This window comes from Arachis duranensis, chromosome 1 (assembly GCF_000817695.3).
Source record: "Arachis duranensis cultivar V14167 chromosome 1, aradu.V14167.gnm2.J7QH, whole genome shotgun sequence".
In the NCBI taxonomy this organism is placed as follows: domain Eukaryota; kingdom Viridiplantae; phylum Streptophyta; class Magnoliopsida; order Fabales; family Fabaceae; genus Arachis; species Arachis duranensis.
This window is the reverse complement of record NC_029772.3, coordinates 12,322,235-12,337,180: the sequence shown is the minus strand read 5'-3', so window position 1 is coordinate 12,337,180 and position 14,946 is coordinate 12,322,235. Positions and strand designations below refer to the sequence as shown.

Genomic DNA, 14,946 nt, shown 5'->3' with positions numbered 1-14,946 from the left:
GTTCAAGTATTTTAACGAGTAATTGTTATTGTTGTTGTTATTATTATTATTATTGTGTTGATCTTGGATATTAAATCCATTTTATTTTTTAGAATATGAGATTGAGTAGAACAGAGAATAATGTTGATGTGTATTTACATGTGTGTATACAACAAGAACAACGAAGCTATTTATAGATTATAGTCAGCAACAAAGTCAAGGAAAGTAAGTATAAATGGTAGTTGGAGGTTAATTGTTGAACTGCAAGCTGGTGTTATTGTTGATCTTCATTTTATACAGGTTTGACTCTGACATCCTCAAACTCAAGTGGTAGGCATTGAGAGCAACTTGAGTGTGGAAACTAAAGTGTGAAACTGTCAAGGATTAATAAACCTTCCGTTAATGCACAAGTTAAGTCCTCAATAACGGTTGATTATTTCCCCGTTCAATAAACTGATTTGCTAGAACAGGTAAGAAACATTCACAACTTATATATTTGGTGGAACCAAGAGATGTTAACTACTGAGTTCGAGTGTCTAGGAAAATATTAGCTTAATCCCGAAATCCGATCAGGGAAACCAAATAAAATTAATCTTATGAAACAATCTTAAAACTCATATTCAGGTTTCTAACTGCTAATATAAACATAGATAAACAACTTAGTGGAGACAACATATTGTAGAAGGCGAAAATGCCAACGGCAGAAAGAATGCAAAGTTGCTCTCTCTATGACTATGATCATTGTGCTCAGAAAATGCATGTATTATCGTCTCCTACTTTGCTTTGGACAGCACGTAACACATGGTGGTGGAATACTGGAATCTTCTCAGCTCATCTCTTTGCATAAACTCAATGAACCAAAGGCTGAATGTTGTCCTCGTTGTCAAGATCGGGAAGCTCAGAACTCACTGAGAATTTCATCCATCTCTTTTTCTCCAGAAATTTGAGGCAGGGCTGCAATACAAGGCCAATTGCTGTGGCGATGAGGCTTATAACCATTACTTTGAAGGAGGAGAATGCCAGCACCACACAGATCAATATTGTGGGAGGAATGCACATGATAATCATTCCAGCCGTTCCCCCCGGAATCTTGTAAGGCCTAGGTGCATTTGGCTGCTTGATCCTCAACACTACAAACGCAATAAACTCCAGGATCATTCCGAAGCAGTACAAGAAATTCTCGGCAGCCACGATCTCCTGAAAGCTCAACCATGACAGCAGGATTACTCCTGAGGCTGAAAAGAGGATTCCAATAAGAGGTGTTCCATAGCGTGATCTCTTGTTGAAGAACTCGGGCAACATTGCCCTCTCAGCCATCCCTAGAAGTTGGAAAGAGTCACTGCTCATTTCGGCAACAAACATTCCCATATTTGACATGGCGGCAGCAGCCTGAAGCCACCATCTCAACCAAACTCCTCCAACAATCATCGCAATATCTGAGAAGTATCCGTCCGTCCACAACTCCCGATTGAGGGGGACAGCACCGGTGCCGACTAGAAGAGGGAGAAAATACCCCAGAACCACCAAGATCAAAGCGTAAAAGAGAGCCTTGGGAAGAGTTTTCTTTGGATTTTCCACTTCTCCGGCAAGAGTACTTATGGAGTCCCAATAATTAAGGTTCCAAAATAGAGTATTCAGATACAAATTCCAATCAATATCATCCACATTTGCCGCATACCATCTCGAGGGTTTCAAGTCAGGAATGGCCAGTAATCCCATAAAAACGAATGGAAGGAGTGAGAAAATCCCCAAGAACACGGCAACCCAACCAACAATGGTTAAACCCCTATAGTTCAAGTAAGTGAGAACAAAAGTCAAACCCCATGTAGCAACAACCCTTGGAACTCCATTACCTAATGCAGGGATTCCTGATTTAAGATAATCAAGAAACAGCACTGGATACAAAGCATTATCAATCACACCACTAAGCCATTTCATCCAACCTTGCTGAAACCCCCAATAGTCCCCTAAAGCAGAAGAGACCCAAACCACATAGCCACTGTTCTCAGGGAACATGGTACCCATCTCAGCAGTGATGAGAGCCTCAGGAACACTCCATATGAGTGGGAAAACCAAGAATCCTACAAGGGACAAGAGAGGACCTGCTGCCTTCACAGTGTCCTCAACCCCAAAGGGTCCACCAGATACTTCATAAAATATGAGGAACACCAAAGGAAGAACTGATACTTTCCTAGCATGGTTTCTTCTCTCTGGAGAGGGTGATTCGCCAACTGCCACATATTCATCACCATTGGAGACCCCCATAATTGCTTCAGAACCTTCTTGCCTATTATCAACTGCAATTCTCAGAAATTAAACAAAAACTAAAACATAATTCTAAAGGTAGCAAATACCTTAAAGCCAGTCAAATACATGGCAATTTAAGAAAAAGATCAGGCTTGGACAAATTTATTTACCATCAAAATTCGATCCATCAATTCATTCATTCATTCATTCATGCAGAGGCTAAAAAATTGAAGTAAAAAAGTTGAATTTTGGCTGTAGCAGAGTCGCATGGATCAAAACCGCATGAAATATCAATTGAATTGGTGAAAGCATGAAAGAAAACGCGCAGAAAAGAGAGGGAAAGAAGAAAAGGAAATGGGGATAAGAACAAACCAGGGAAGATGAGGAAAGCGTTGGAGGGTGGAAAAGCTGAAGGAGAAGGCTTGTTCCATTGAAGAATCCAAAGGTTTAGGAGAAGATGCCAAGTTCAGCTGCACAGTCACCATTCACAGGAGCATACAAAACAAAAGCAAACTCAGAGCAAAGCAGAAAGCCTACGTTCATCGAATCGATAGTGAAAATTAAGCTCAACATTTTAATCTTATCCAAAATTAAATAAAATTGTCTGCTGTATATAACGAAAATTGAAAAGTAGTTTGTGGTATATTATTTGTTTGAATGATTTGAAAAAAAAATGGTCACTCTATCAATATGGAACTATTATATAAAATATTTATTTAACCTCAATTTTGTCGAATTATTTTTTGACCACTACTTTAGAGATACTATACTTCTCTGAAAAAAAAGTACTGATGAATTCAAGTTGTGTAAATAAATAAATTAAAATTCATAACTCTTAAATAGAACTATTGTAGCCAATGAATTATAACTCAATAATCTTTTCGTACTTATTTAGAGATAGCAAGAATTAGGGGTGGCAACATGTATCCTATCGTAGGTATTCAATCCGACCCCACCCGATCGGATAGAATTGTCAATCCGATTCGCAGCGGGTAGAGTAGGGTGTAGATTGGGTTTTCGTGCGGGTCAAATAAAGTACGGATTAAGTCTCAACCCTATCCGACTAACTTGTATATTTATATAAAAATATGTTTTAAGTGGATGTTGAACCAAAAACTTCTCACTAAATGTAAAAGATCTTTAGTCATTAAAAAAATCATTAATTGATAATTTAATATTTTTTTATATAAAAATCAGTTCTATTTTAAATTATTATGAAGTTATATAATAATTTTACATCTTTTTTGTAACTCGTGAATAGAATCAGATACCCACAGATTGAGAACGGGTAGAATTAGAATTGAGATATTCTAAACACATAAGTAGAGTTAGAGTTTGCTTCAAACCCTACTTACCCTACTCATTGCCACCTCCAGCAATAACCACCAAAGATATATATATCGAGTTGTTACTTGTTACTATAGGAAAGGAAAAGGTTAGTTTTTTATTTATTTTCTTTATGAATAACCAGTTTCACATTAGAAGAAAAAAAAATCTCAAATTAAAGATCCTATAGCTAAAAGACTTTCATAGTATATATTCATGGTTGTCTAAAACTTATTTATTACAAGTATGAAGAGTATATGCAATTGGATTAAACCAAAAATATTATAGATGACATCTGACTACATGGGCACGGGAGCATGGCCACCTTGGAGAAGAATACGTTGCATGAAATCCATATCAATGGTGGTGTGATTGAAGTGATGGTTAGAAGAGGGTGTGGCATGAGCACGGCAAATAGGACAAGTTGAATCATCATCTTTCTTGTCGTACTTGTGGGATGGGATCATATGCGCCACCGAATTCAAAGTACTAGATTGGGTGCCGGCCGGCGGGGACCGAGCCTGCTCTTGTTCAGTTGTGAGAGGATGGCGGATGCACAAGAACATGGACATGCATCGGTATATTAGCAGCACAATCACAGCTGAACCCATGCCAGCTAGCACGGAACTAACATTGCTATTGAATAAAAAACCACCACCCCCATCATCATCACCATCCGCCATGTTTAATTCCCCACTTTAATTTGCGGGGATATAGGCGAGGGTGATGATCTTGGAGTAATTGGATTAGATCAAGGAATACATAGCTGGCCGAGGAATGCGCATTATATAGAATATCATATAGACGGTGAATGCGAGTGTTTTTTGTTGTTTTTACATGTGTCTTCTCGGTATTTTGCTTATTTTGTTGTCGTTTCCTTTTATTAATGTTTTCAAGTATACATGAAGTCTATTTTATTAAACTTAATAAATTTTGGCATACCCATTTAGTGATTTATTTATGGTAGAAATTTAGGTGCAGTTGACTTTACATGAAGTTGATAATTGAGAGTTATTAGATGATTTAGCTGATTTGACTAAAGTTTCATCTAAAAGCTATCAATTTCACATGAAGTCGACTGCACCTGAATTTTCACCTTTATTTATTGGTGAAAACGTGAAGTTGTTGATCGCTGAGATCAAATTTGACTAAATTTTCATTTAACGGCTTTTTGTTATAAACTTTATGTGAAGTTAACTATATTTGAATTTTCACTTTATTATAATATTAGGATCATATTCAGAATTAAATGAAAATCTTATCATGTATACGAATCTAAATTCTAATGAAAGTAATTTGATTTTTTTAGATAAGTTTATTTAATTTTTTTAATAAAAAAATTTAATAATTAATTATTTTTGTTGAACAAAATTAATTTTTTATAGATATAATATTGATTTTATTTTTTTATGATAAATTTTGTCATCTTTTAATTATTTTATAGTTAGAAATGATTATTTTCTGATGTTAGTATTTAATAAATAAAATTGATGACAACAATTAAGATGTTTAAATTCTATGGATGAAAAAATAAAAAATTATAAAGACAAAAAATGTCATATTTTATGCGATGAAAGACATACTTAATATCATTTCTTATTTAGGTTAACGGGATAAATTACACGGAGTCGACGGTAGTAAGACTTAAATAAATGTAGAAATGTTGAAAAGGGTGAAGTGGGCGTCGGTGGCAAGTAATGACACGTGCCAGTGGCACACAACCTTTGGGTGATTGCCAATTTGCCATGGGTTTGCTTGCTGCCATCTCAAATTGCTTAAGTATGCACGGCCACACATTCTCACTTAGTAAATAGTAACAGTACTTATGAGTGTTTGGCACCCACTCACACTCTCTTGCTTCTTCACTTGGGAGTTGGGAAGGGGAATCAAGCAAACCAAACAAAACAAAACAAAACAAGCTTCTACTTACTGCTGCCTCATTACTTATTAGAGTAAGAGAGCGAGCGAGTGAGTGTTGGTTTTGTTGTTATTCTCTCTTTACAGCTCAACCACAACCTCAACCTCCACCTCCATTCTCATCGCAGATCGAAATCCATTTTCTCTCCCCAAAACAAATATCATCGCCGATCCAAATATCTCTTCCGCCTCACCTCTATCCAACCATTGCGCATTCGCATTTCAACTTGTAACTGGTAATTCTCTCTCTCTCTCTCTCTCTCTCGTTTTGCTGAATTTGTATTTACAAGTAAGTAGGTAGGTCTTCGAATTTAGTTTCTGAGGTCTGTTTTACTCCGATTGTCTTCGATTGGGGATTTATCAAATGAGAAGCTTCAATAGTACATTTTAAGCTCAGGATGAAGAAGATATATTATTCCTTGTTATGATTTATCAAATTTTAATAATAACGTATAGTGAGAGGATAATGTTGATGCTTCTGGTGCTGCATCAATCAACTTACCTTATAAATAGCTCTATCGGATACGCAGGGGCGATTAACTGGCTTAGATATTGTTCACAGATTTCTACGGTGTATCTAGTTTAGTCACATTTTCTGCTTTACTTTTATGGTCGGAATAGTATGTTGGTTTGTTTGTTTGGTTGCAGTATTTTCTTATCATACAATAGATTCTGTGATGAAGCTTGATAAAAATCTCTTCTATCCTGCTCTACTCATCTGTTGTTTTAAGTTAAATTCACTGTTCGGCAAAACCTGTGGATTTTCCTTTTGTTTGTTTAGTTTTGTGTGTGTTCAGCTCTTTATTGGTTTTCTGTGTTTAACTATGTGTTTTCCTTTTCCGACAACATATTACGATGACTTGAAGTGGTCCCTTAATAATTAATTATTAACCAGTTTGCATTTTTGAAAAATGACTACTGCCTTGATGAATTCTGTGAATGTGATCATAATTTAATGATTTTCAATTCTTAAGGTAGGTTACCCGAACACAGATGTGGGAACGCGGTGTTTTATCCTGTTATCTTTTTCCTTACAGATTCTTTGGTGTTTTATCTCATTGAAGTTTGGATCTTTAAGTGGGGGGTTCGTTTAATAAGTTTTGAGGAAACAGTATGCCTTATGGCCATTTTTTTGGTAGTATACTATTTTCCAAATAATTCAGTTTTCTGATAGAACTGTAATGTTCAAAAGTGTGAACTGAAACTTTTGTAACGTAGATCCAATCATTTGCTTATTTTTATTTTGTATTTGCTAAAAGAATCGAGGATGCTGACTTACGGTATTTTGCATGTCTTAGTTTGACACTTTTTCATATGAAACTGACAGAACACTTGTCTTGTGTAAGATATGCTTGTTGAGATTTCATGTATAAGCGATTTAAACTGTTTCTTATTTTAAGTTACATAGAAACTGCTGATATGCTATGCATAATAGCAGAAGTTGATTTTTCTTTCTCATCTTTCTTGCTTAATTTGTATCTAATAACATTTGTCTTTTCAAGTTTGCTGCATTCCATAGCAGGCAGTGTCTTCATTCTTCTCCAATTGCTGGTATCATAACTACCAAGATAACTACATGGTGGAATACTTCTTTCTCAGATGACTCTTGGTAGCTATATTATGCTTGGACAGTGTTGCTATGGGCATTTGTCTGATGAAACAGAAATGGCTATGGCTTCTTTATGGTCTGATGATAAATATTCTGATCAATGAAAATGGTGCACTCAGTCCTGATGGTATATAGTATACTTCTTTTTACCTCCCATTTGTGACTAAAAAGTCAGCTATTCCTTGTTAGGGTATAGCTTTTTACTTCCCCGATGTATATGGCTTTTTAATATGCTTACCTGAATTTCTTCTGGTGTGGGACTCGGTCGAAATTATCATTGCCTTAGTCTTTTATGCGAAACTTCCTGACTCCTGGGTTGTCTTATTGGTAGTACATTGTTTTTCATTGTTTTAGGTCAGGCACTTCTCAGCTTCAGGACATCAGTTGTTAGCTCAGATGGTGTGTTGTTACAGTGGAGGCCAGAGGATCCTGACCCATGTAAATGGAAAGGAGTGAGATGTGATCCAAAAACCAAGAGAGTAACCCATCTGTGAGTTCCTAAAATTATTCTAATCGTTATTGCTTGTTTTTCGTGTCATTATATTTTAAACTTTAAGACACATACTATCAGTGCTGAAGCCTAACAGTAAAAGAAGTATACCTATCTTGTTTCAATTGAATAATTATTGGTTATCTTATCACATCTTTCATTTAGAGCAATTTATTTATCTTATCAGAGAGTTAGATTTAAGATACTAAGACGCTGGTTCTTTTAAAAAAAAATATATATATGATGTTGGTTTATCATTAAAGAAAACCAGATTACACTGGCCAGTAGAATGTTTATGACCACTCATCCACAACTTCTATGGAGCCCTCTATCAGAAGTCTTTTTGCCATTACCATGTGGGGAATTTATATTGTGATTTAGAATATTTTTCTAAAGAAACGTTTTATCCTTGAAGCTTTTACTACTTGTGAATCATTCATAAAATTTAGGCCTTGACCAGATTCCCATTGTTTTAGTTTACAAATTTTATAGCAATGATAACTTTAATTTATGATGCATTCTACCCTATTGAGTCTACCAGTTTTATATAATTAATTAATTATCTATTTATTTTAAATTCTCTCTTTTGTCTCACTGGTCAGTTTCCAAGTTAAGAAAAGTTGTGGTATACTCATGTTATGAAACTTTTCTATGCTATATCATGTTATACAAGTTTTTTCTCCAGAAAACTGTACTTTCAAGGCATTACAAGAGGCAGTTTGAAAAACTTGTCTATGATTCTATATTTAACATAGTTTTGATTTGTGATATTCTAGGGCTTTATCTCACCATAAGTTAAGTGGGTCTTTGTCAGCTGACCTTGGAAAGCTAGATCATTTGAGGGTTCTGTAAGTATTGTTTCCATTTTGAATGTATATTTATATTTTTAAATGTTGTTTTCAACGTTTTCTTGTTTGCTTTATTTGATGAACTAGTAACTTTTTTGGTATTGCAGTGCTCTTCACAACAACAACTTCTATGGGACCATTCCATCAGAACTGGGAAACTGCACTGAATTGCAGGGATTGTAAGTGTCACCTTTGAATCATATGCCAAGTTTTTGTCTCAGCGTTTCCACTCCCTTCCCCTTCTCGTTAAGATTAAACTGAGTATCCTAATTGTTGATTGTTGGTAATAGCTGTTGATTTGGATTGTACAGATATCTACAGGAAAATTACCTTAGTGGCATGATTCCAGGCGAAATAGGAAATCTTTCACAGCTTCAAAGTTTGTGAGTTTCTCTTTCTGGTTTATGCTCCCTGTTTTGCTTTGCATTAAAAATTGTTTGGGTCAGAAAGAAGCACTATGGTTATTGTAATTTTTATTCGTTGGTTTCATTTTTTGAAGAAAAAATGACCTAAGACCAAGCAGACCAACTATAAAAAAAAAAGGGAATATACAAGTGTTGTCTAGTGCCCGAGTCGCATAGTCGTACATTAAGATGGTCCAGTGTGACAGATCAAACTCATGTTTTCCTGTTCTGCAGGGATATATCAAGCAACTCCCTCAGTGGAAACATACCAGCATTGCTTGGAAAATTGTACAACATAAAAAATTTGTATGTAATCTTGTTTTCCTTATGTGGTTCTTGTTTCCTTATTCAAACCCTTTGTTGACGTGATGTTTAAAATTGAATTATGGTTATATTTGGTGCTCTGTAGCAATTTATCATCCAATTTTCTGTCTGGACCAATACCGTCTGATGGTGTGCTTGCCAACTTTACTGGAAGCTCGTAAGTGTATCTTTTCCTGTCTTCAGATCTATTTAAATTCTTTAAAATTGCAGCTTCTCTTAACTTATTTTGGCTGTCATTTTATCTTTTGTTATTAAGAACACATTGTCAAAGAATGAACTTACCTGGAAGCAGAAGTTGTTCGGTGGAATCATTGGAATGGATTTATCAAATAATGCGAAATACATAGACCTATTTACCATTTGTTAAATTTGAACTTATTTATGAAGAAGGAGGGTTAAAAGGATTGAACATTTGACCACTTGGTCAAAGAGGATCTATTACTATCTCCTTAGCATACTCTCTCAAAACCTTAAGCTCTTATGGAGATCTTGGAATGCTTTTATATATTTAAACTATGATTGCTGCATGAAATGTGGCTAATTATGCATGCAATATAGTAATTCGTGCGTAGGGTCTACTATAAAGTAAAATAAGAGATATATGTTTGCAGGAAGTCAGGCATTTATCAACACTTGGATCCACTATTTGAAAATAATGAACTGAGGCATTGATCATGGAGAGTTATCATCCTAATTTCTGGTCAATTTTGGATTACATTAATTTTTGGCTTTTCCTTAAAACTTCATATATTTTTATTAATTGTTGGAATGTCATCTATTAAAATCAACCATATTTTTATCCAGAAAAAAAAAAAAGAAAATCATGTTCTTCTGATGACTTACGCATCACTAACTTTTCCCCTTATTTTGATTGTTACTATAAAATTTCATTTTATTTTGACCGGACAAAATTTTAGTAGGAATGCTTAAATGCAGTCCACCTGCAAGTTACGTTTCAAAATTCAAAATTATGTTTCTGGTCTATTTATGTTTTTCTTTTCTAAAAGCAATGTGACTACTGTATTGCCTTCTGGTACAAAAAGATGAACATAAAGTAGAAGTTTTTTGTTTGTTTCCTTCGTGAAACCATCCTATTTGATATTTGAAGTTATATTGTTCTGGTGAAATATGTATATTGAATGATCTATCTCGGAGCTTTGTGTTTATATATACATAATCACTGATCAATGGTTTAAACTATCCTAATGCAATAGTCTACCATCGATATTTCAATATTTTAATAAGTATGGCTTATTGCAGCTTCATTGGAAATCGTGGTCTGTGTGGGGTGCAAATTGATGTGACATGTCCTGGATCAAACCCTCAATCTCCAACCTCAGGTAACGAGGCATATTTATGATCAATGGTGTAATGGTTTGCTTCTCCTATATATATATATATATGCCGATTTTTACCTATATGTTTTTCCAATTTGATCTTCAGTTTTCTGAACAACATGGCGTTATCTTTGCTTGAGTGAAAAATAGAAAGTTGAAAGAAATGTGGTTATAATACTATTTTCCATTTGTGGAACCAAGATACCTTTTCCATTTTCAACAGTATTATTTAAACAATGGGAGGCAAATCCAACTTATTTGTCTGCCTCTTGATATGTTGGCACTGTCCTGAGTGAACTAGATAATTTTTGCTTGTATGATTCATGTTGGATGATATTGCATGCTAAACTGGGTCACATTGTGGACTAACATCGTTTTACTGCGTGTAGATCAAAATGGAAAGAAGAAATATTCAGGTCGGCTACTTATCAGCGCATCAGCAACTGTGGGTGCTCTTCTTTCGGTGGCACTGATGTGTTTCTGGGGTTGTTTTCTTTACAAGAAGTTTGGTAAAAAGGACAGAATAAGTCTGGCAATGGATGTGGGTGAAGGTGCGTAGACCTTTGTGTTTCTTTTAGGCCTATTAATCTGACTTTATTATGCATTGACAAATCCTTGACACTTTTGACCCCTGAATTAATATCTTGTAGGTGCATCAATTGTGATGTTTCACGGAGATCTACCTTATTCTTCAAAAGATATCATTAAGAAACTAGAGACTTTGAATGAGGAACACATAATAGGGGTTGGAGGGTTTGGAACAGTCTACAAACTTGCAATGGATGATGGGAATGTGTTTGCTTTGAAAAGGATTGTGAAGTTAAATGAGGGTTTCGATCGGTTTTTTGAGAGAGAACTTGAAATTCTGGGAAGCATAAAACATCGCCATCTAGTGAACTTGCGGGGATATTGCAATTCACCTACATCAAAGTTGTTAATATATGATTACTTACCTGGTGGCAGTCTTGATGAAGCTCTTCACGGTAAGATCGTCATATTTGAAACACTTGTATATTTCTCTTCTTATGTAATCATTTAAGGTGGAGATGTTATGATTACGAAATCAATGCTTATATATGTTTGTTTGTGTCATTTTATTTGTTTGTATGATTTTGTGTGTGTTTTATTGTTTATCTCTGATGATAATCAGCTTAACCTTTAAATTAAGTAAACATATAAAACTTTCCAGATAGGTCACACTGCAGAATCATCCATGTTATTTAAGCATATATATTATTGACATTTTTTTGTTTCCGTAGAGATTGAACATGTGAATCAGCAATGTCTTTTGTCATGAAACACCAACTCAAATGTGTCCTTTCTGAGGATTATTCTGATGCATTTGACACAAGTTATTATAAATTACAAATTTTCAGTCAATCTTCCCTTGTTTACACTAAAACAAAGAGTGGTGCTTAAAAAAATAATGAGTTCTTGCTACCTCAAGATAGCCAGTTCTTTTCATGTTGCCCTTTATAGTATCATTTGTGGCTGATAAACTTGAAAACATTTGCCAACAGACAGGATGAATGTTGAAAACTTAATATAATTCCAAGATCTGAAAAAGTATATTGTACAATTTTTGGTACTCAAATCTTGCTGAAAAATAACTTTTTAAGGAAATACTTAAATGGTAAAAGCTCTTTTATGCAATTTGTTCCTGAACTTCATGTTGGAGCTTAAGAGTGTCCTCTTCACTGTTTAAGATTTATTGGGGTAAACGATATTTTTGTGCTGCCACTACACAGAAAAATCTGAGCAACTAGACTGGGATGCTCGCTTGAATATAATCATTGGAGCTGCAAAAGGGCTCGCCTATTTACACCATGATTGCTCCCCTAGGATCATACACCGTGATATAAAATCAAGCAACATTTTGCTTGATGGAAACCTTGATGCTCGGGTGTCTGATTTTGGACTCGCAAAACTTCTAGAGGATGAAGAATCTCACATCACAACTATTGTAGCTGGAACGTTTGGTTATCTTGCACCAGGTAAGCAATGTAGGATGGATATGCTGTTTGCATGATCATGGATGATAGTATATGTATAAGATCTTCAAGATCTACAACTGCATGAATATTACTCTGAGTCTTGGCTTGTCTTTTTTGTGTTATTATTATTATTATTATTATTATTATTATTATTATTATTATTATTATAAATCAAGGTGGGTAATGGCTCACACACCATAATAACATGGATTCTTTTCCTTTCATGATGTATTAAATTATGAATTGCACTTCTTTCAAAATCTATGCAATGATGTTAATCCTATGTTCTTCTGACCCTTATGTTATGAAGATTGAACTTATTGAAATGTATTCCAATCATGATCAATTGTAGATCTATGGCTGTAGATTTTACTTATATTTAAGTTGGTAAAAAAAGTCGCTGTACTTAATTTTAGTCTATGGTTTTCTTAGTAGTCTGACCAAGCCTCTGTATTTCATGGCAGAGTATATGCAAAGTGGTAGAGCAACTGACAAGAGTGATGTTTATAGTTTTGGGGTCCTGACTCTTGAAGTTCTGAGTGGAAAGCGACCAACAGATGCATCATTTATAGAAAAGGGCCTCAATGTTGTTGGTTGGGTAAGGCATGCTCTGTACTAGAAATCTTTGTCTGACAATATTCCCTGAAAATTGAGACTACATTGCCCTATGTTGTTAAACAAGCTTGTCCCCAATGTAACTAGCAGAGTTGGTTTAAAAGAAGAGTGGGTGGGGGTATTCGGTCAACTCCTATGAGTTAATTATGCATGTTTATCATCTGATATAGTACACAAGTCGTGTAGCTGATTTGTAATAATAAAGCAAGCTAGTAACTTTTATTTGGCTTTTTAATGCAATTTATTTTCCATTGCTGCAGTTGAATTTTCTAATTTCGGAAAATAGGCGACGGGAAATTGTGGATCCACTATGCGAGGGGGTGCAGATGGAGACCCTTGATGCCTTGCTTTCTGTGGCTATTCAATGTGTTTCATCAAATCCAGAGGACCGACCGAATATGCACCGAGTGGTCCAGTTCTTTGAGTCAGAGATCATGACCCCATGCCCAAGTGACTTCTATGACTCAAGCTCTGACTAGGTGCTTGCAAAAACAATAAGATAAACAAAATCGAAGTGATGTATTGAGTATGCACCCGTCTCACAATGACTAGCCTGCAGTGAAACCCTGAAAGAGGTTCAGAATCAAACCTTTTTTCTCAAAGCAGATTTGTGACGAATGATGGATGTTTCATTACTCGACTTTCTGACAGAAGTTAAGAAACAAACCTTTTTTCAGAGAGCATGGATTGATGCATTTTTTTAGATCCAAGTTCCACCATTCCTTGTGAGCGGATTTCTGCTAGGGTTTGTAATTGTCATCGCATTTATTTACCTGAATTAAAGTGTATATGAAATATGTTTAAATTGATTGATAACTCCCAGCTTTGGAAGTATTCATATTTTTGTAACATATGTTCTTGTAGAAGAATTTATTTATTGAGAGCTGAGACGTGCAGTGATTTGTACGTGCCTTATTGTACATTGTTTGTTGTATGTCTCCTTTGGGATTGTTATTACTGCTATTCTGGGGTTACACTGCACTGATATTGACAGTTTAGACGAGTTTGCAGCGGAGATTGCATAACAGCTGGAGCATAGTTTCTACTTTCTAGCCTCAGTACCTGCAGGAAATTTAAAAGGTTGCCTATGCAAAAGTCTTAATGTCGACATTGGAAATGCTTTCCTACACCAGTACGCCATGTGATCAATTTCTTGGATTTTTTTTTTTTTTTTTTTTTTTTTTTTTTTTTGGCGTTTTGTATTTGTTTATTTTTTTTTAATTTTGAAATACACTAAACATAGCTTGAGACAAAAACGCAAGTGGCGTTTTGTATTTGTTTATTTTTTTTTAATTTTGAAATACACTAAACATAGCTTACGTTTTGGGTTTTTCATTTTTTTTTTATTTTGGTTTAAGGCTAAACGCAAGTTGCGTTTTACTAAGTCAGAAAATTCAAAGCTTTTTGAAGTCTATAAAACGCAGGTTGCGTTTTGTTAGTGTCAGAAATTTTTTCTTGGAAGCCCCAAAATGCAGGTTGCATTTTGCACACAAAATAATATTTAAATCCACAAGTTTGCCTGTAAATACGAAATCCAGTTTCATTCATCTTCATTTTCACTTCTCCTCTTACTCTTTCTTGCATAAAGTCCTTAGCGGGGTGCTCTTTTGGCAAATAACTGTGTCAAAAAAATAGAGTTAGTTGAAGTTGAAGTTATGGAAAGTGTTGCAAACTTGCGAGTATATTATAACGGTGAGGTTATAACAAACACACATGAAGGTGTGACTTTTGTTTGTGAATGTCCGTTGTCATTTGCTATTCCATATACCATGAGTTTTGTCGAGTTGCAAAATGGTCTTTGTAATAACATTTAAAGCCACATTTTGAAAAGAGTGAGCAATCTTTTATACAGAAGT

The 14,946-nt window shown here is 35.0% G+C and overlaps 2 protein-coding genes across 2 annotated transcripts; one reads left to right on the top strand and one right to left on the bottom strand.

Annotated features, from left to right (window-relative positions):
- Positions 1 to 526: 526 nt before the first annotated feature.
- On the bottom strand, positions 527 to 2,284 carry LOC107475380 (probable polyamine transporter At1g31830). Its single transcript, XM_016095015.3, has one exon. It carries the CDS (start codon positions 2,242 to 2,244, stop codon positions 829 to 831), a length of 1,416 nt encoding a protein of 471 aa, XP_015950501.1. The 5' UTR covers positions 2,245 to 2,284; the 3' UTR covers positions 527 to 828.
- Positions 2,285 to 5,369: 3,085 nt separating this feature from the next.
- Positions 5,370 to 14,010, top strand: LOC127745702 (LRR receptor-like serine/threonine-protein kinase FEI 1). Its single transcript, XM_052259103.1, has 14 exons — positions 5,370 to 5,705; positions 6,972 to 7,205; positions 7,433 to 7,568; positions 8,345 to 8,416; positions 8,524 to 8,595; positions 8,728 to 8,799; positions 9,055 to 9,126; positions 9,230 to 9,301; positions 10,405 to 10,484; positions 10,871 to 11,032; positions 11,132 to 11,464; positions 12,230 to 12,475; positions 12,940 to 13,073; positions 13,351 to 14,010. The coding sequence occupies exons 2-14, from the start codon at positions 7,109 to 7,111 to the stop codon at positions 13,567 to 13,569; spliced, it is 1,767 nt and encodes a 588-aa protein (XP_052115063.1). The 5' UTR covers positions 5,370 to 5,705; positions 6,972 to 7,108; the 3' UTR covers positions 13,570 to 14,010.
- The last annotated feature ends 936 nt before the right edge of the window (positions 14,011 to 14,946 follow it).